The 19,945-nt window shown below is 48.3% G+C and overlaps 3 protein-coding genes and 1 long non-coding RNA gene across 5 annotated transcripts; 2 read left to right on the top strand and 2 right to left on the bottom strand.

Moving 5' to 3' along the window:
• Positions 1-18: 18 nt before the first annotated feature.
• LOC136186361 (probable ATP-dependent RNA helicase DHX40) lies at positions 19-5,115 on the bottom strand. The gene is made up of 16 exons (XM_065973671.1): positions 4,630-5,115; positions 4,343-4,570; positions 4,090-4,288; positions 3,934-4,033; positions 3,782-3,868; positions 3,456-3,719; positions 3,240-3,397; positions 3,063-3,177; positions 2,899-3,004; positions 2,713-2,813; positions 2,573-2,645; positions 2,433-2,519; positions 2,215-2,371; positions 1,615-2,129; positions 718-1,405; positions 19-665 (listed from the first exon to the last, which is right to left on the bottom strand). Exons 1-14 carry the CDS (start codon positions 5,059-5,061, stop codon positions 2,029-2,031), a joined length of 2,208 nt encoding a protein of 735 aa, XP_065829743.1. The 5' UTR covers positions 5,062-5,115; the 3' UTR covers positions 19-665; positions 718-1,405; positions 1,615-2,028.
• Positions 2,152-4,568, top strand: LOC136186370 (uncharacterized). The gene is made up of 3 exons (XR_010669720.1): positions 2,152-3,159; positions 3,217-3,407; positions 3,466-4,568. It is a non-coding gene; the product is annotated as an uncharacterized lncRNA (long non-coding RNA).
• Positions 5,066-13,577, top strand: LOC136186360 (protein bark beetle-like). Of its 2 annotated transcripts, XM_065973670.1 has the most exons (9): positions 5,066-5,274; positions 5,329-6,327; positions 6,385-11,226; positions 11,291-12,232; positions 12,289-12,380; positions 12,429-12,819; positions 12,882-13,118; positions 13,173-13,305; positions 13,357-13,577. In XM_065973670.1, exons 1-9 carry the CDS (start codon positions 5,211-5,213, stop codon positions 13,400-13,402), a joined length of 7,746 nt encoding a protein of 2,581 aa, XP_065829742.1. In that variant the 5' UTR covers positions 5,066-5,210; the 3' UTR covers positions 13,403-13,577. The 2 variants fall into 2 exon arrangements, with proteins under 2 accessions (XP_065829742.1, XP_065829740.1); XM_065973668.1 differs by having other exon boundaries at positions 5,206-6,327.
• Positions 13,578-13,938: 361 nt separating this feature from the next.
• LOC136185812 (DNA repair protein complementing XP-C cells homolog) lies at positions 13,939-18,321 on the bottom strand. Its single transcript, XM_065973001.1, has 26 exons — positions 18,204-18,321; positions 17,465-18,157; positions 17,337-17,415; positions 17,225-17,288; positions 17,070-17,138; positions 16,922-17,010; positions 16,813-16,867; positions 16,639-16,761; positions 16,545-16,586; positions 15,946-16,465; positions 15,848-15,892; positions 15,705-15,794; positions 15,529-15,650; positions 15,448-15,481; positions 15,338-15,395; positions 15,253-15,287; positions 15,126-15,202; positions 15,025-15,069; positions 14,921-14,965; positions 14,773-14,862; positions 14,636-14,717; positions 14,475-14,568; positions 14,326-14,419; positions 14,182-14,274; positions 14,075-14,129; positions 13,939-14,022 (listed from the first exon to the last, which is right to left on the bottom strand). Exons 1-26 carry the CDS (start codon positions 18,223-18,225, stop codon positions 13,979-13,981), a joined length of 2,859 nt encoding a protein of 952 aa, XP_065829073.1. The 5' UTR covers positions 18,226-18,321; the 3' UTR covers positions 13,939-13,978.
• Between the last annotated feature and the right edge of the window lie 1,624 nt (positions 18,322-19,945).

Here is a 19,945-nt window from a genome sequence, read left to right as displayed (position 1 = left end):
GCGCGAAAGAAATTCCACTGGGGAGTGACCCGTCTCAATTTACGTTTTCGCAACCTAAAAGGTCGTTTTGTCGTTTACAACGTGCGTATGATCGTTTTAAGTCTGCAATGTAGAGCCGAGTTTTAGTAAACTATTCGTTTTCAATAATAACCGGCTTTGACGTCACTTCCGTTTCTTCAGTCCATGCCATGGTTCTGCATGACGTGGAACTTCGTCGAACAGGAACAGAAACAGCAGCAACGCTCGACGGCCTTCCAGCAATGCTTCGAGTCGCTTGCGTAGCGGACTCGCTGTCATCTTCTTCAAGATCTAGCAATTCCTCCAGGGCATTGTTAAGAGACATTTTTCTTTCGACGATCGACCTCTGCTCTGTAACCCACTCCGCAGTCGTATCAAGTTTGTCAGCGCTTCTCGAATGCATGACAGCGTGTGGATTGGCCACCGGCTGCTGCGAAGCAGCAAACGTGTCCGTGGACTCACTTAGTCTTACTAAGTAACCGCCTTGAGACGCTCTCCTTCGATTGCTCCACGACGCTGCCGATTCCCGTAACGATAATTCTCCGTCAGCTGCGTCATTAAAAGTGCGTAGTAGACTATTTCTGTATAGATCATCCAGCGTGTTTTTCATTGAGATTTCCGTGTCTTTTAGGCGCTGGCGTTGTTTCCTGCCAAGAAATAGTTATAACATCATACATGTACATCAATTCGTAATCTAACCTGTAAATTCGACAAAAGGCGATAGCAAGTACGGCGTTTGTTACGAGGCTGACAAGAAGAAACAAAATCATAATGACGTATGCCACTACGCCTTGCAGTGATCCGTCGTCGTCGTCGTCTTCGTCGTCGTCGCCGCGGCCATCGCCGCCGCCGCCACCGCCGCCGCCGCCGCCGCCGTCACCGCCGCCGCCGCCGCCGCCGCCGCCTTGATTCGAATCATTGGAAGCAAGAAACGGTGTTGTAACACTGAACTTTAAAGTCGAGCGATTCTGCCGCGGCCTCCTGGTAGTCTTTGGCCTTTTCATAGGCTTTGGCTCAGCAGTGGGACAGTCACGCAGTGCCGAACAAACACAGATTGTGACACACGCCGACTGTTCCACGGTGACAATTGAGAGGATCTCCGATAGATTAATTGTGCTGCTCACGTTTATCACGAGCACGTATTCTAATTCCGAGATCGAGCTTGCTGAACAATTCAACTTCACCTCGCCACTGTTGCGGTCAATAGCAAAATGCCCTCTTTCGTTTCCCTTAGCAATGGAATACCCGCTTCGAACAGTTCCTCCCAGCTCAGTAACATCGCGTCTGAAAGGGCCGAGAAAGAGTTCGACGATGCCAATTGTTTCTCCAGGACTCGTGTTATTGACATCGATAAAATTGTAGTGCCGATTCCAAACGTCTGCCGGACCTAGTTAGAAAAGACAAAGACAATGACCGTTAGGCTGTGTAAGCGTTACGCCGAGTGCCTCTTAGCTAACAGTACGTCGTGCCCGTTTCGCCCCGGCACCGTACAACTACACCAGGAAGGAAAGGAAAGCAAGAGAAAGAAGAGAATTTTGAGTTGATGCCCGAACTCCCAAACCTGTCACGTACACGCGCGGCGCGGCGTATACTTACAATTCGATGTCACACTCTCCATTCCTTTTTCGCTACCCCAGCCACGACCGTGTCTCCCGACGGCAGTTCCGATCGCGAGCAAGACAAGCGTATGCAATCTCCACGACATTGCTACCCAAGTCATTCGCGAGTCGACTCGGAGCTTGCGCGAGCTTCGCCGCGACGGCCCCAACTGGCAACTACCACGAACCGAGAGGAAGTTTCGACTGCCAGAATCAACAGAAGGACAATGGCATTAATTCCTGGCCTCGAGCGACCAGCCACGAAGCCATCAGCAGTCTGTTGACCCATTTCTCGACCGCGCCCCCTGACCCCGTGCTATGTAACTGGCAGTACCAGGTTCAATTATTCAATCATCTTTCCCCCACTTAGTTTGTTCCAATCTGAAATGACGAACAAATAAAAAAACGCACGTCACTTGCGTACAGTTCCTTGTTTTCTTTGCAAATAGCGTTCCTTGGCGGCGGCCACGCTTGCGTCAGTATTTCGCTTTGCAAGTTTCGAAGCCGTGACGCCTACGCACAACACATCCAAACTTGGTAAAGCCAACTCGCAATAAACATAAATTAATCTTATTGTCATAATCATGCATCCACCTACCTGCGTCATCCACTTTGTCATCGCCGTCGCCATCGACGTCCGCCAGCGTCGACGGCCGATCGACGACGTCGCCGTCGACGGCACCAGAACTGCTCAGCATGTGCACGTCGACGATGTGCAGTCGAGGCAAGAGATCCTTGATCCATTCATAGCGAACCTTTATTGATCAACGAATAAAAAAGAAAAAACGAGGGGAAAAGAACAACGCGGCCGCGTACCGGACAGACGGTACGAGCGTAGACACGCGTCGTCCAAACGACTTCGTGATAAACAATCCAATCGAGACTTTCCTCGAGCCCAAACAACTGCAAGGAGGCAATGTGTAGCACAATATGCGCGCAAGAATCCTCTTGCGTACCGCCGACGACGGATGAACGTGAAGCAAGGTGCCGTGTCCGTCCATTGCTCGAAAGCCTTTGCCGGCCGGAGCTCTGCGTAGCGGCGGAACGATTTGCAGGCGCGCGCGCGCGCGCGCGCGAATCGAAGAAACGATCTTACTTTCTGGCGGTGTTTGTAAAGAAGCCCGCGCAAATTGACTGCCGGACGCGGTCACTTAGCGTTGCGTTGCTCTTTTCGTCGCCGCCTCGAGATCGGGGCACCTATTATGGATAAAACGCGGCGGGGTAACCATGGAAGAAGAGATGCAGAAACATCTAAATTTAACTCTCAAAACCACCCACTCACTCTTATTTTCCCGAGAAGAGAGGCGAGTTGGTCGTGAACTTTTCTCGCCATCTTCATCGCTCGCCAGTGAACGAAATGAGACGAGCACCAAGCGCTCGGTTTGTCACTGTACGCACAAAAAAAACCTCAAAGGAGCATCGTCACTAGGGACGGCTCCCCAATACCTCTCGTGGCATTTCTGATAGATGCAAAGAAGTGTGGCAAAGTCGTTGCTACCGCCCGCTCGGTCAGCAAGCCACTGATGAGACTCGCTTGCCCTTTGTATGTCGCGTTGTTTGACTAAGTTCATAATTCCAATCCTTAGTTACTCCCCCCCAGGTCCTCGACGTTTCTACGCTCACCTGGTCGCACAAAGACGTTTTCGACGGACAGCATGGCACTGATGGGAAGCATGGCTTGATCGCACTTCAATTGAACGGATCGAATCAACGCTCTTGCCAAGCCGGGGGACAATGGCAGTTCGGCCATCTGTCGTCCCAGTGCCGTCACTTCACCGCGCCTACACAAGAGTACTGACTGATTAACTGCTCTCCCCAAAACGCGCGAGTCCGACTAACTTATCTATAGCCTCAAAAATGTACAACTGCTTCAGTGCTTCGAGTAGCATGCGCTCCTCTGGTGGATCGACGTAGTCGAAATTGAGAACGTCGCGAACGCCGAGGCACTTGAGACTCAGCACGACGCTCGTCAAATTCGTTCGTTGGATTTCCGGCACCATGTCCTTCGTCATGCATTTGTCGTGAAAGTCGCGCGTGTAGATGCGGAAACACTTTCCGGGCGCCGTACGACCGGCACGACCCGATCGTTGGGTCGCCTCCGATCTAGAGAGAGAGAAAAAAACAGAAAAGTTTTAGTGAGAAGAGTTAGGAATGCTCGGCTGTACTTCGATATGGGTACGACCGTCAGAGCATCGAGACCCGTTCGAGGATTGAAAATCAGCTGCTTCACAAACCCGCTATCGACGACGTATCTTCACGCAAAAAGAAAAGAAGTGAAGAAGTTTCCTTCTTCTTCGCGTTCTGTGAAGAATAAGACCTTATGCCATCGATTGTTAGCGAAGTACCAGCTATGTTCGTAGCGACAATAATTTTCCTAATTCCTTTTCCGGCGGGCTCAAATACTGCGCGCTGTTGATCTAAAATGCAAACAACGCTGTGTTGACACCAGCCTTTTAACTAAGTAATTATTTACCCGTTGGCATTGCTCCGTATATAGGCAATATGAGTACGGCCTCTACGTCGGAATGTTGCACGTCGTACTCGTAGTCGACGCGCTCGGCTCGATCAAATAATATGTCGCACGCCGTCTCAATTTCCGCCTGTCCCGTCAAAAAGACGAGCACGTCGCCGGGCGGATATTCGACGTGAATATCCATGACAACTTCAACGACCTGTCTTGATGAGTAAAGAGAGATTCTCTCTTTTTGTTTTACCGCTACATTCACCTTTGATACGTAGTTGGGATTCTTTGCGTCTGATTCGGTTATTAGGTCGCAAAAGATGTTGTCCACAGGAAAAAGGCGACCGGGAATCTCAAAAACGGGACACCCGTCGAAAAAATTCGAAAACTTTTTCGGATCCAACGTGGCCGACATAACGACAATCTTGGGACAGCGTCGCCCGTCCGCTTTCGATTGCACGACGAGCTTCTTAACCAGCCCAAACAAAATATCCTAGAAAAAAATTCAAAAATCAAAAATTTTAAAAATTTAATTAACGAATTCCTTCTCACCGTATCGAGACTTCTCTCGTGCGCTTCGTCGAGCACGACGACATCGTACTTATCCAAATGATCGTCGGTGAGAAATTCTCGCAATAGACAGCCGTCGGTCATGTACTTGATTTTCGTCTTTTCCGACGTGCACGTGTCGAATCGGACTTGATATCCGACGACGTCGCCGACGTCGCTCTCCATCTCGTCGGCGACGCGATGGGCGACCGATATTGCGGCGACGCGACGCGGTTGCGTCACGGCGATCGCCCGATCGTCCGTCGCGAGGCCTGCTTCGTAGAGATATTGGGGAAGTTGGGTCGTTTTGCCGCTGCCCGTTTCGCCGATTACGACGAGGATTGGATCCGTCTTGACGGCGTCGATTAGATCCTTCTTAAACTCGGCGATAGGAAGAACGGGCCCCTGTTCGGATCGTCGCCTCGATTTGGACATGGTTTTCGATCGATTGAGAAGAGATTGTTTTTTCGTAGCGCACGCTAGATCTTGTGATTTTCCAGTTGCGCAGTAAAAGGTGTCAAGAGGTGTCAAGTCGCTAGCAAGCCGCAACTTCACTACGTCACGTTTTTGGCCGCTAAACCAAAATGCTGCGTGACCCAAAAATCGCTTTTTCCTTCTCACTAGCTCTTACCGCCATCATTGTTCACTGTAAGAACATCCGCCGGTTGACGGAACATTGCAACATTAGTACTGTACTTTCAGATGGAGTTGCAGAGACTTCTATCGGTGGAACCATTGGAAAAGACCGCGTGCTTCAGCTCAAAGATAGCCCCTTCGCCGTCGTAAAAAACATCCGTGTCCTCAACAACGTCACATTGACAATCGAGCCAGGAGTGATTCTATACTTCCAAAATCAATCGCAATTGATACTCGACGGCACTCTCATCGCTCGCGGCACGCCATCGCAAGGCATTCTCATGTCCGGCGGCGACAAATGGTGGACGTGGGGCGGCATTGTTCTGACGGCTCAAAGTGCCGTTCAAGAAACGACGAACGCAACGCGATTTTACCGCAGCTCGAGCGTGCTCGAGCACGTTGAAATCAGAAACGCCGGCAAATCGGCGACGAGCGTCGTTCCGGCAATGCAAATCGCCCGCGCCGCTCCACGAATGCACAACGTCACAATTGCATTTGCGTTCGGCACGGCTATCGAGCTCGTCGCCGTGCACGGCGACGTCGACTTCAGCGATATCGTCGTTCGAAACGCTTCCTTCTACGCCATACAAGGATCGTGCTCGCGTGTGTTTCAGTGCGTCGATTGCGTCTTGGAGGGAAACTTTGCCGGCGGAATTGCTATAGATAGGATTCCGCTTGCTCTCGACGTGCCGACGCCTCCGTCGAAGGCGACCGATTTTAGCTATCGAACTGGTTCGCCCACGTCGTCGTCGTATTTCGTTGGTGACGACGGCTTTTGGTTTTCTTTCAACGACTCCACAAAGGTCCTAAATCGCATTCTGTATACGTCGACTGGCTATGGCCTAAGTATCGATTACGCGAGACAAAGGTTTTCCGGTGGGACAGCCGAAATCGTCGATCTCGTCACGGGAGCAAGTCCGCTTGCAAAGCTGCGTTGGGAAAACTCGACCGATTCTCTGTCATCCACCTTTACAACCGAGTCCAATCGTCTCCTTCTGATATACAAGCCCAGCGGCACGGCAATGACTGGTGACGTCCTCGCCTTCGTCGCACGTCATCCTCTAGGTGAGCCAACAGCTGGAGTCTATAATATAAAAATTCTCTCCTTCCTTCGTTCATTAGACGCTCGCACTGTCAGTGTCGTTCGTACAACGATCAACAAGGACAACGGCAGTTGGTCGGCTGGTGACGGTTTATCTCTTAGTGGCTATGTGGGTTCCGTGACGCTTACCGACCTTTGGGTGGCAAATCATAAGAATAACGGAATAACACTTCTTGGGACAGGTGGCTACGTCAGAATTGCAGACTCCGTTTCCGCTTACTTTTACTCGATCAACTATCGAAGTCATCCCGACTGGGACGACGCCTCTCGAATTGGTATCGACTTTGAAATGAGATCGTTCTCCGTCGTCGTGACCGGATGCAGAATCGTCGGCTATTATCATAATGGTCTGTATCTCGTGTCAAAGAGTCAAATGTCGATCAATGTGAGCGGAAACGTTTTGACGAAAGGAGTTGACACGACCGAGAGTCCTCTTCTCGTCCAGAAAACAGCGCCCGCTTTTCCCAATTCCACTTTTAGCATCGGCGAACAATTTACAGACGGAGCCGTTTACGTGAATAACAATACCGTCGAATTTAGTCGAACCATTGGCCTCGATTTAGAAGTCACTGATCAATACGGCGGAACAGATCACATCGAAGTCGTAGGAAATGTCATCTCGAATGGAGACGTCGCTTTTCGATTTAAACAATTCACGGGATCTTCTTCGACGACGACTCTGATATCCGACAACACTTTCGTCAATCACACTACCAATTGGTATACCCAGTGGACGGCCTCCGTTTACGTGTCAGCGACGACTGCAGCCAGTGTAACAATATCCAGAAACTTCATGACGAAAAACGAAGGAAAATACGTCCTTCAAGTCACGTCGAACGTAACGTTTGATCCCAACAAACAGAGCACGATGGTTGTCTTCGTGAACAATAATACTCTCATCGATAATGATGTGACAGACGGTTGGATAGGTAATACTCCAAACGCCGTGCTGCAGCTGGGAACGACTCGATACATCTCGTGTCAATACAATGTACTGGCCAATCCCAAATCACGGTACGAGCTCGCTGTCCAGACTCGAGCCAGCTCTTCGCTTGACACAATCGACGTTCAGTACAACTACTGGGGTACGACCAATCAGACGCGCATACAAAGTCGAATCTACGATTTCGTCGACACTAATTTTGTCGCGTTGGCTTCGTACTTTCCTTACCTACTTTCCCCTGATCCGAAAAATGTCTCCACCGAAAGCCCTTTGAAAATTCCTTTTATCTACGGTGGTGGACAAATTGGAGGCCATCTTGATCGCGAGCTAACGGTGAGTGCAGCGGGAAGTCCGTACGATGTCGTCAACGATATCACCGTCCTTTCGAAAGGCGCATTGATCGTCGAAGCCGGCGTCACACTCCACTTCCCGCGCGACCACGGAATACTCGTCGAAGGAGCCTTAGTCACAAATGGAACGGTGAATAAACCGGTCGTATTTACGAGCGCAGGAAAAGCGTACGAATCGAGCATCTCGGCTCGAGTGGCCAACGAAATCACGCAGTTTCACATCGACGGAACGTGGCGCACGCTGTGCGCGACGGACCTTGACGATTATCCGGCGGTCTATATTCTCGCGGCGTTGGCTTGTTCGTGGCTCGGATATCCGAATTCGCACTGGTGGAGCAGTTACTGGAATCCCAAAGACGGGGATCCCATCATTGTTCATTCATCGTGCCCCAAGAACGCGTCGAGTCCCGACGACTGCAAATTGACGCTGGGAAGATACAGCGCCATCTATTCCGGTAGCTGTGCGCGAGTTGCTCACTTGGACTGTCTTACTCAAGACGGCGGTAGCACGGATAACGTTTGGGCTGGAATTCGATTTAATCCAAATACCGGAAGAGTGCCGGCGGCAAAGGCATCGACGCTGACAAACACCGTTCTATTCGGAGCCGGCGTTTGGTTTCAAGACCGAATTCCTGGAGTCAGTAGAACGTTGACTTCGGTTCCCATCGATGGTGTAACACTGAAGAATTCAGTAGGATCGTCGTCAATCGAGTCGCACTCCTATGAGCCGAGCGTGCTCTTGTCGAATTTCACCATCCAACAGTCTCTCTACAGCGACGGTCTTTACATTTCCAAGCTTCCGTACCAACAAGTAAAAGTAGACAACGTTTCGGTGACTGGTGCTCAAGGAAGTGGTTTGCGCGTACAACAAGACAACGCGTCTTTTCAAGGGCAGGTGACACACTTTTCCATATGCGCCGGTCGCAATTTGTCACTGACTGATCCGTCAGCGGTGTATTTTGTAGGAATTTCCAAGATCGATTATGAGGCTCGCTCTCGCTGTCGCACGACACTGCAAGCAAGCGAAGGAGATCGCATCTTTGTCTTGCTCGTGTCAATGACAATTTACTCTGCAGACGTGATAGCACTATCTGATTCGGACGGTTCCCTCGTAGAGCAGATTTCCGGGGGAACGATGACTGCGGTTCGAGGCCCATACATTTCAAAAGGCGAAACGATGTCAATAACGTTGACCACAGGACGTTTTAGCCACGCACCCGGATTTCTCATGTATGTCACAGTCGTACAAAAGCCTCTTCTCTCACCATCAATTTTCATCAACAATTCTCGTTTCACGGCCGCTCAAAGAAGCGGTATAGATGTCGCTACAGATGCTGTACCTTTTACCGTGAAGAACAGTCGGTTGGACGGCTGCGACAATGGAATCGGCGTCAACTGCAGCGGCTGTCACGTCAGTATCGCACAAAATAAAATTTTCAATTGCACGAGTAATGGCTTCATTCTAAGTGAGACTGGCAATATTTCATTAGTTTCCAATGTCATACAAGGATGCCAGAAAGTTGGCCAAATGACAGCACTATTTCCGGGAATAACGACTTGGAATATAACTCAAAACAAAATTTCGTCAAACGGCGATGGCCTGGCTATTGAACAATCAACAGCCCAACTTTCTGTTCTCAATAACACATTCGAAAGCAATTCCGGTAACGCAATTGCCTTGTCCAAGAGAATGCAAATAAACGCCGAGATCAGCAACAACGTCTTCACTGACCACGGAAAAGGAGGAGGTCCACTACTAGTTGAAGGCACAGCCAAACGACTCATCATTGCGAGCAACACGTTCAAAGAAAACCACGGAGACGAATACGTCGTCCAACTCACGCCTTATCCCTTCACCTCTTCCCCGTTCATCCTGAAAAACAATCTCTTTGACGGCAACGTTGTAATTGCTCCAGAATCGTGTAGCGCGAGCGCCGAGACGATGCCGGCTGTTGTCGTCATAGCAGGCTCGAATCAAGTCAACATTCAAAATAACTCTTTCGTCAATCCCAATTCAACGTATCAGTTGGGCATCCGCTCTCTCGTTCAGTCGTCAACCGGTCCGTCCATAAACGCATCAAAAAATTTCTGGGCGACAACGAACGAGCAGAAAATTCGCGACGGGATTTACGACTTCAACTATTGCACTCGTGTAGCTCTGGCTGAGATTTTTCCGTACTTGTTGACTCCGTTTGGAAAGCCGGTGTCTTTGAATGCGTCTCTCCCTCTGCTGTCGATCCATCGACCGAATAACGTTCTCCTCGGTCGAGTCCTCAACGATACGACGATCCCGTCTTCGTCTACGCCGTATACGGTCATAGGAGATTTGTCCGTTATGCCCGGGAAGACTTTGACTGTCGCGTCGGGAGTGCAACTGAAATTTAAATCCAACGTTGGCCTATTCGTCGAAGGCAATTTCCTTCTCAAGGGCACGCCAAACAGACCGGTTTTCATGACCAATATTGAAGTCCCGAGGAAAATCCACGACGGTGATATCAGATTGTTTTCAAAAGACGCAAAGGTGACAAATATTGGTATGGCACAAATCTATCATGATTCGGAGTGGAGGGCGGTGTGCGCCGCTGACGATAGCAGCCTCACTCCGCTCAATTACTTTTTAGCTCATACCATTTGCTTGCAGCTCGGATATATCAGATCAAATAAACAAAATTTGATTGCCGGTGCAAACATAGCCGGCTGGCTCCCCGACGTAGTGTGCAGCTATTACGATCATTCTCTGGAAGCGTGTGACAACTATCGATTCAATAAGACTCGCTGTATCTTCGGCGCTCTCAGTGTAACGTGTGACGGCATACCGGTGCCGCCGTCGCTGCCCTCATGCCACTGGTCTGGCATTCAATTTGCAGCAAATCTTCAAAGTAAATCAACAATGGAGAACGGCATTGTCCAAAACAGCGGCAAAGTGAACGACGAGCAAATGGCCGCTGGAATGCGAGTCATTGAGCAAAAAGTCACCCTGACAAACGTAACGGTTTCTGGGAGTGTACGTGACGGAATGGAAGTCACAAACGGGCGAGATCCCGTTCTGGTAAACGTTGCCGCCTTTGAAAACAACGGCTCGGGTATTCGTTTTGTCAATACACTAACTAGTCGTCAGAAGAACCTCGTATTAACTTCAAACGACGGTCACGGATTGGAAATTACCGTCGAGAGCGAGCTCCGTCCTCTGTGGAACATTCCTGTCCCCGAAAGTCGTATTGTGGATATTTGCTCTCAGAGGACTGTTCTCACAATCTCGCCGTCAGAACCCGTCTATATTCGTTACGTCCAAAGCGCTCCCTTCTCGTATCATTGCAAGATGAAAATGCAGACAGTTGTTGCGAAAAATGTCTTGTCTATTCAAACGTTGGCCTTGAAATTTCAATCCGAGTCCGCCTACGTCCAGCTAGACGGCACGTACTTGTATCGCGAGAAGCAAGTTCAGGGTTCTCTTCACTACGTCACGTCCACGAAGTCGGTCGAAGTAGAACTGCGACCGGACGTCCTAATGTATGATTATTCTCCAACAGGAAACTACTTCTTTGCCTCCGTGCAATCAATCAATCCAAGTGAGCATTTCTCTACTATCTAAGTATATCTTGCTTTCGTTATGAATTCTTTTTTCTCTCCAAGGTTCATCTCGAATGCACAACATTAGCAACGGACGTCTATCTTCAAATAATCAGACCGGCCTTTCCATCGTAGCAAGTTCGTCAACTGCAGATCGCTCGAACGTTACCATATCAGGCACGACGATTTCAAACAATTCATATTCGGGTTTCCAAATGACTGGTTCCAGTTCTAATACTGACGTCAAAGCCGTCAGTGCTGTCACAGTAGAACGTTGTCGAATAGAGAACAACAATAACAATAGAAACAGCAAATCGAGCACGCTCGGAAATCTCGCCGGAATCTCAATAGTCCACGACAACGTCGACGTCGTCATACAAAATTGCGGAATTGCAAAGAACGCGAGACACGCCGTACATCTGACCTTTGGCAAATCATACACTATATTCAATAATAGAATAGAGGACAACAGTGGCAACGACGGGTATGACGACACCGTCTTTCTGGGATACAGTGACGGTGACGACACATCGGCCAGCGTCTCGTCCAACACCTTCGTCCGAAACAGAATGTACGGCATATTGAGAGTCGATAGAAGAAAAGCTCAGGTTATCGGAAACGTCTTCACACAGAACACGGCAAACTATCTGATCAATACGGTTCAATCCACTCCGAATCCTTCAGCGACAGAGCAAAGGTGTCTCAATAATACTCTGTATAAAAATTCGCCGACAGCGAATGGTACTTGCGCCGTTGTCGCTGCGGCGGCGGCCGATACGGCAAACGCTCAATATTACACGAATACCTTTGTCAATCCTGATTTTCAGTTTGAATTCTGCGCGGCTTTTAATTCGAGGAACGGAACGATTTCAGCAACACATAACTGGTGGGGAACAGCCAATTCGAGTGTTGCAAAGGGAAAAGTGCGCGACTATTCAAGTGATCCAACTTTAGCCAAAGTCCAAATTGTTCCCATCAAGGAGATCAGTCCAATGAACACAACAGGTACGAGAAGCAACGTGATCATCTTTGGAAATCCGTTTAACCTGCCTTCTATGCAGTTTGCTCTCTTCTCTGGTCACGACACGGCAAACTCTGCTATTCATACGTCAGTGCTGCAGCTGACTGGAAATCGGCCGAATCCTACTGCCAGGTATCCAGATCATCTTCGAAAAGGCTGTTGGGAATTAATCTCATATAGGAAATAGGTGGCTATTTAGCAAGTAGCCACTTCCCGTCAACAGACGTCTTTTTCAGGAACTTAGTGCCGTCTCCTCCGCCCGGCTTATCCAATTCAGGAGTATGGCTAGGTCTTTACTACAGTTCTAGCACGGGTCACTGGCAGTGGACTGACGGTACAACTTTTGATCATCACATTCTCAGCAACAGTTATAAGAGCGGCAACTGTGCTGCCATGACCGTCAGCAATGGCAAATGGATTGCTGAGAAATGTTCAAATATGAAGCCGTTTATTTGCGCTTCAGGACGAGGCGCTGGACCAATAAAGTTTAGCAAACTTTTCTATAACGCCTCTGTTTCAGTGGGAGCTCCAGTTGGCGTCAACGTTACTATCGTAAAGGCTGTCAGTGACGGTAAGAAATCGAGACGAGCTGATCACATTATAGAAGAAGACTTAGAGCTTGCCGCTTTACAGGTCCTGGTGCAATCTATTACTCCATCATTGGAGGAAATCCCAACGGTTATTTCCACGTGCAAAAATTAGATGGTGCCATTCTTGTAGCTCGTGAAATTGACGAAAAAACGCATCCCCACTACTCATTGGTGGTGAAGGCTGAAAACAGTGAAAATTCAGAACGTCATGCGCTTGCTTTGGTGAACATCACAGTAACGTGCTCACCATCGGGGCAATGCCCAGGAACTGCAAAATCAGGTTACCGGAACGTTTTTCCATGAGCAAGCGGATCGAGCCTATTCTTCTTCATAGGGTCTTTTATGGGCGCAATCATAGGCGGAGTAGTTGGTGGGATCGTTCTCTTAGTTGTCGTGATTCTAGTAGCTCTGGTCGCGAAGAGGCGTTCCCGCTCTAAAGCCAATTGGATCAATTTCGGAAGAACAGAGTATGGCGACGACTTACAGAGACATCCAAACGACATCTCGTTTCTTTTCAGGTCTGACGCGAGCGTGGACGGTACAGGCGACTCCAGGCTCATCTAATGAAACTCGACTAGACTAGTACCATGATATAGAAGCTGCTATTTTACTTGTACGCCTCCCTAACGACATAGCGCCTTTGCAGTGCATGCGAAAAATACGTCACGAAAAACATGAGGTGCTACGCCACGTATGTGACGTCAACTTAATTATCTCATTAAAATTCTGTGCTACGGTTTAGTGGTCGATCGAGACTATACGCGAACTCGCCGCCCTCCGGATTTCATGGGACTCCCCCCCCCCACTGGCAGGGAGGCCCATCCATCTATACGCCATACCTATCGTACGACGAAAGCTCTTCTTGGGTCCCTCTTCTTACCTGCTTCGTCGTAGCCTATAGTCGGCGCCCTGTACGCGAAGTTCGACGTTCGATAGCGCGTTCCTCTTGCACTTTGAGCTGGGCCTGCTCATCGCCCTACGCGCGCCGTGCATCGGCTGGTTGCAAACTTGTTCTAGATCGCTCGCGAAGCCAGCTAACAACATGATGCACGGAAAAAGCATGCATTATACGGGGGTGCTAGACTACGCCACATGAAACATCTGTGACGTCAATATAATTAAATTAATCCTCAAAAGTCATTAGTTTGAAAGTTCTAACGTTCCAATAGAATGCTCTTTAACACCTAAAAAAGAGTGCCCTAATTAAACAATTTTCTTGTACAATACGTTGCATACCAGCAATCTGACCCCACTCTCGAATGCGTCCAGCTTCTTCTTTCTCAGTGGGCTCCTACTCAAGAATCTTACCACGCGCTCAGCAGAAGATTTTAGTTTCAGAATACCGCAAACTCTTGATACTTTGTCCGCAGTCGTTCTCTGATTAGAAGAGTCTTGATCAACTTTTTCCATCGTTCATATACCACTTTCTCCCGTTTCTTCATACATAAAATGAAAAAGGAATTCGTCAAGTAATCCCACCCTCATACCACAGCTATTTGTTTCTCCATCTCTTCCCTCTGCTGCTCCCAAGCCTCAATGAGAACTTGCTCAAATTCCGAGCAAACGACAATGCCATCAAAACTACAAAAAGAGAGGAGATTGTGGTTGAACCCAGTCGACTCTGAAGCGACCCTACACAGGAACATTGAATCCGCCGAGAAAGTCCCACCCCATCATAGCGGCGGCACAGTCTATGCCAAGCTTTCGAGCTACCTTTTGAATATTGGGCACTGCACAGGAAAAACACAACAGCCATTTAATAGGACAAGAAAATACAGTGACAGTGGGGAACATTACGTGTCATGTGCACTGTGCCTGCCGGCAGCATTGAAGGTTTGTACAGCTCCACGTTTCCAAAAGCGTTGCGAGGAACTTTACCCTAAAAAGAAATAGACGCAGGCTCAGCAAGAGAAAGTCTGAAGTATGTCACGTACATCTTTAGCAGGTGGGGCTACATAGTCTTCAATCTGCCAGTCACCGTATAATTCAAGGCGAAGTTGGTTTTTCAAGTGTTCTGATTCGTTCTAAATAGAAAAGACGGTGACATGAGCACTACTAGGAGAGCACATAGAGCTCTTTTACCTTCTTTGGATGCTTTTTTACCATCTTGTAAGGTGTCTCGCCTGCCTGAAATACAACAACTCTGCGATTGATCAAAACGCCTACAACGCCCTCTAAAGTGATACCTTGACGGCTTTTGCTTCTTTGAGCCACGTCTCCCTCGAATGCAGCTAAGCATGGGCGCCAGTTTGATTTTCTTTGCAGAGCTTTACGATTCTTTTCTCACCACTTTGACGCAATCTCTGGGATATATTGCTTCCTTTCTGATATAACCAAGTACAGGTGCATCTTCTGGGTAGAGAGCTAAAGAGAGCTGAACTAACAACACAGATCCTGTTCACACACTAACTTGCCTTCAAACTTGAGCAGATGTCTTTCCAAAGCGTATCTAGTTAAAACGTCAGTGAGTCATCTAAGTGGCTGCAGCATTTCACGTACAGTGGATGGTTTTTGAAACCGGCTACTGTCGTAGGAAAGGGTTGCTTCTCCAACCAAGCTGAACATACGGTAAACTACTCGTGCCTTTTAAATCCGTTCAATCGACTCACCCTGCAATTGCTTGTCTTCTTCTTCGTCTCCTTTCTAAAAAAAGTACTCTTATTAGCCCAGAGTACGGTAATATCTCTTACTCTATCTGTCGTAACAAAAAGCCGTAGACTCTCTTGCCACCACTCTTCATTGACGCGTCTCTTCTTCGCTCCCGACATCCAATCCGACGCATACCGGAGAGTCAAGTCCTTCACAGCCCCACCTAAAATCAAAGAATGACAAAGAGGAAGAGAAAGATTCTCGTCACAAAACCTACCGTTATCAGCGCCCAAAACGTAGCTGATGGGCTGTGTGGCACGTTCCTCAATGAGTTCCACGTCGTCAATGCAATCAAAAGGGCTAATACCTGAAGTATTCATACAAGCTATGTCATCAGTCAAAGCCATATGTACGCATTACAAATCCATCTCTTCTCTGCATCCAGGTAGACTTCAATCCAATCATCTGAGCACATACTCCAACTGACAACTGGCACTACTGTACAAACATTTTCTTACCTATTGGCTTCTCTCCTTTTTTAGTAGTGGATTTTTGCCGCCTCTTTGCCTGGACATTTGGTGAAGTATCAACACTCTGACGACTGGCTCTCCGCCCTTTTGAGCTTATTGGCCTCTGATCTTTTTTGAGGTTATCACGAGACTTCTTTTCCACTGTTTCCTCTTCAATAACTTCCTCTTCAATGGCTTCCTCTTCGATCTCCTCCTCTTCAATCTCCTCCTCTTTGTCGCCCTCTTCCTCACTACTCGAATCACTACTGCCACTACTCTGCACAGTTGGTAAATAGTCGTCGTCCAAAAAATCATCATCGTCGTCATCGTGATTGAGTTTTGATTTTCCTTTTCCCTTTTCCTTCCATTTCTTTGCCCTGCTACTATTGGTTTTCTGCATCCCTTTACGATTATTTTTCTCTCTAGAACTCGTCTTCTTTGTCCCAGAACTCATTCGACTTTTCTGCTTTGTCCGAGCTTGCTTCTGATTAATTGAAAACGTCAAAGCTGGCTGCACAGAGTCCTCCTTCTAGATCAAGACAGTGATAAAAAAGACTCCAGCAAAGCGAAGTAAGTCAATTAATTAATTATTTAAAATATTCGCTCACTTTCTTTTTTCCTTTTGGAGGACTCCATTTGAAAGAAACCGGCTGATAATAAGAATTTTTCAAGACTAAAACGCTCACCATTTCTCAATTTTACCTGCAAGGATGACACAAGTCGACATGTGAGCCCCATTGCCCTCAGCAAAGCCAAAAAAACCATAACAACATAGATTTGGCAACTCAAACACCGTTCATTCAATTGCTTAACCATATTCTCTATCTATTATATTAATAATTAAATAACGTAGACGGACAAGAGATCATAGCCTACGTGGCCGTTGGAAAAGTCAACTTCAGAAGAGATAAGACTAACATTCAACTTGAACCTAAAAGAAACAAAAAAAAGTAAGACATTTTCACTTGATCCATTATCAATTTACCAAGAAACGAGTTCTTTAATTAGAGCTACGCTAATCGATTTGGGGTCTAATTCCGTGTACTTGGGAGGCAACAGAGACCAACAAACGGCCTGAAAAGTTTAATTAGGTCTGATATATAAAACGAAAAACCTTTTGCTCGGAAACAAACCTGAAGCAGCTCGTCATTGCACAGATGATTTCTGTGTCGAAGGGCTGCCACGAGACAGAGCAATTCGACCTGGATGAGAACCACATGTATTGCCACGCCCAACTCCCCGAAAAGCTGACACAATCACGCACGACACAATACAGTGGCTTCATTACCTTGTGTTTATTCTCCTGCAAGTCACGATGAAATTTCTCGAATGCTTTCTCCATATCGCTTTTTCTAAAAACCGCGTTTTAGGAGAGCCCCTCTTCCTCCACGTGCACCCACCCTTCCGATTTCGCTTTTGATCCAGCCAGGGTAATTTCAATCGTTTCTGCTGGTTCCGCTGCCGCACGCTCAGCCACAACTAAAAAACGCACTAAGAAAGGCGCTTACGGAGAACTCCCAATTCTCACCGTCACCATCAACTTCCTCCCATTCCATCTCAGACTCGCTACTGGTATCCACTACTCGCTGTTCTTTACTGGAAGCGGCTTTCTTCGGAATCACCGGTCCTCGACGCTCCTTACCGCGACCACTTCGGCTTCGCTGCGAAACCATGGGACTGCTCTTTTCAGGCGAAGCCTCAGCCTTTGTTTTCGTCGAGGTGCGAGGACGACCCCTTTCTTTCTTCTTCGCCTTAGCGTCAGGTTCGCTCGGTTGCTGCTCTTTCTCTTCGATCCCGGCCTGACGTCTTTCCGTTCTACTTTCCTCGGCCGACTCCTTGGGATTCGTTCTCGAGGAGGCGTCGTTTTTACGTGGACGACCTCTTCTTTTTTTCGACGGACTCGCCTTCGCTTTGAGTTCGCTTCGCTGCTCTTCTTTCTTTGCGATCTTCGTCTCGGGTCGTTTCGTTGGCGAACGAGTGATTTGTCGCGGAGTCGTCTCCTTTGGCGGCAGTTCTTCGTCGCTGCTCGATTCCTCGCTCAGATTCAATTCGTTCATTTCGAAATAGGGGCTTTTCGTATCCTTCGCTTCGTTTGGCGTCGTTCGAAGTCGATCGTTCGCTCGTCTTTTCGCCGATCGGCTCGGCGTCGTCTCCGCCGGAGAAAAATACGGGCTAATTTCGTTTTCTGAGCTTTCATCGTCGGAGGGAAACTTTCTAGGTCCTACAAGCACGATGTGATGTTGATTGGAGATCGATTAGGAACTTACTTCTTCTCTTTTTCGGAGGCATTGCCGAAAATACCGGGAACGCCACCAAGCCCGGATGTTCGTTGGTGCCACCGGCGGCACATCAAGAGTCTTCAATGTAGCTCTAATCAGATTTCTCCGCCTTTATCGATGGGTGGCCTTGTTGTGAGCAAAGGTTCGAATGACGGTCAACGCGCCATAATTGCTGGTCAAGACACTTGAAATTAGATTGAGTGCAGACGATTTTTTTCCTTTGTACTGAGTGGGAACCATCAATTAGATAATCATCACCATGATTCATCACAGCACCAGGGACATCCCAGGACATCACCTGGGGCTGGTGGTGAAATAGATAAGGATCGCAAGCACACGTGTCTGAGAGCATGGATGATGCATTGATGGTGTTTGTTTGATATGAGTGGGTCTGCATGGCAACACTGCGCCAAGATTCCCAATTGAATTTCTTTTCCTCTTCGTGCAGACAGGCGGTCCGCTCTTTCTCACACGCACACAGCTTGAGAAGAAAAGAAAATGCCTCTAGAAAGTGGAAAAGGGACTCCGTCTTTGTGAAACCAAAAACGTTGCTGCAGCTAATTATCTAATTAGCAAATTAATGCTCCTCCTCCCTAACGTTAGACGTCGACTCTGCAAACAACACCGAATAGCCAGGAGAAAAGAGACGCTGAACAAACGGAAATGAGGTCGTTGAAGGTCTAGAGAGAAAGAGGAAGCTCTTTGGTGGATCCACAGTCTGCAAAAGGAAAAAGCGTATAGAGAAAGACAAACAATTTAGGACGAGAGACGAACAAAGCCGATTACCCTTTTATCCCATATCGATGACAAAATGCAACGGTGGTGCAGAGTGCCCCCATTCGAAAAAGGCTACGTCAGATCTCTTATATACTGATTAGAGCTTATGATACAGAGAGAAAACATCTACAATGATCGTTCTGAATAAATAATACAGAAACGCATAAATAGGGCAGTGAAGAGATGATACATAAGAGACTGCCTATGTACAACGTCTTTATACACTATTTCGCAGTCTTGCCGTCGAATTTTCTTTATACACTACGCGCCTTGAGATGAAATCTCCGAATTCCCTATGGAAAATAAACGGTTAGCTGAAACCACGCCCCCAGTCCCTTCGAATGAATGGCGAACGACGGGGCGTGGCTGCGAAGGAAGTTCTTATCTCGCATAGCCCCTGTTGACGTCTCTCTGATACGCGAGAAAGGAGCATCGCGAGACAGATCGATATTAAGGAAGCGAGCTTGCTGGCAAAGCAGCAGAACCGCAAGGCAGACGCGCTATTGGGGCCAATGTGGGCGTTCGCCCGCCCCCCTCGACGGAAGTTGGTCCAAAACAATCCGCGTCTGACCTCGTTACGCTTACCTTCCCCTATCGGTAGTCGCGGAATCGGAAGATGTCGGAGACGATGAAGTAGACCGCGACGACGACGTCGAGAACGTAGAGCGTCTTGTCGACGAGTGTGAGTCGAATGGGACGACGGCTGTACATCTCTTCCAGATTGTCGCCGAATGTGCGAAGGCGTCGTGCTACTTCGCTCGCTTCTGCGTTCTTTTCGTCTTGCTCCATCGCTTTTTCGTCGTGCAGCAGCCGTCGCGAGACTCGAGAGACTGAAGCTTAGGCGCGTTGCGCAATGTTCTTTGTTGGGCTTGGCAGCCTACGTCATTGGCCTGCGCTTATTGGCTCGATCAGTGTCCCGAATTAGCTGCGGTGGGTCGGGCTGCCAATCGCGC

The sequence above is a fragment of the Oscarella lobularis genome, chromosome 4, assembly GCF_947507565.1.
Source record: "Oscarella lobularis chromosome 4, ooOscLobu1.1, whole genome shotgun sequence".
NCBI lineage: Eukaryota > Metazoa > Porifera > Homoscleromorpha > Homosclerophorida > Oscarellidae > Oscarella > Oscarella lobularis.
The sequence above is the reverse complement of the archived record's forward strand: the minus strand, read 5'-3'. Positions and strand labels throughout refer to the sequence as shown.

Coding starts and splice junctions, on each gene's coding strand:
- LOC136186360 (XM_065973668.1), top strand. CDS start 5,211: ATGCTGCGTGACCCAAAAATCGCTTTTTCCTTCTCACTAGCTCTTACC. Junction 12,381..12,428: donor CGGCCGAATCCTACTGCCAG/GTATCCAGATCA, acceptor AATCTCATATAG/GAAATAGGTGGCTATTTAGC. Junction 13,306..13,356: donor ATCAATTTCGGAAGAACAGA/GTATGGCGACGA, acceptor GTTTCTTTTCAG/GTCTGACGCGAGCGTGGACG.
- LOC136185812 (XM_065973001.1), bottom strand. CDS start 18,225: ATGCCTCCGAAAAAGAGAAGAA. Junction 17,416..17,464: donor GGAGGAAGTTGATGGTGACG/GTGAGAATTGGG, acceptor TGCGTTTTTTAG/TTGTGGCTGAGCGTGCGGCA. Junction 15,482..15,528: donor TTTTTGTTACGACAGATAGA/GTAAGAGATATT, acceptor TACTTTTTTTAG/AAAGGAGACGAAGAAGAAGA.
- LOC136186361 (XM_065973671.1), bottom strand. CDS start 5,061: ATGTCCAAATCGAGGCGACGATCCGAACAGGGGCCCGTTCTTCCTATC. Junction 3,720..3,781: donor ACGGTCGTACCCATATCGAA/GTACAGCCGAGC, acceptor CTCTCTCTCTAG/ATCGGAGGCGACCCAACGAT. Junction 2,372..2,432: donor ACGCTCGTACCGTCTGTCCG/GTACGCGGCCGC, acceptor TGATCAATAAAG/GTTCGCTATGAATGGATCAA.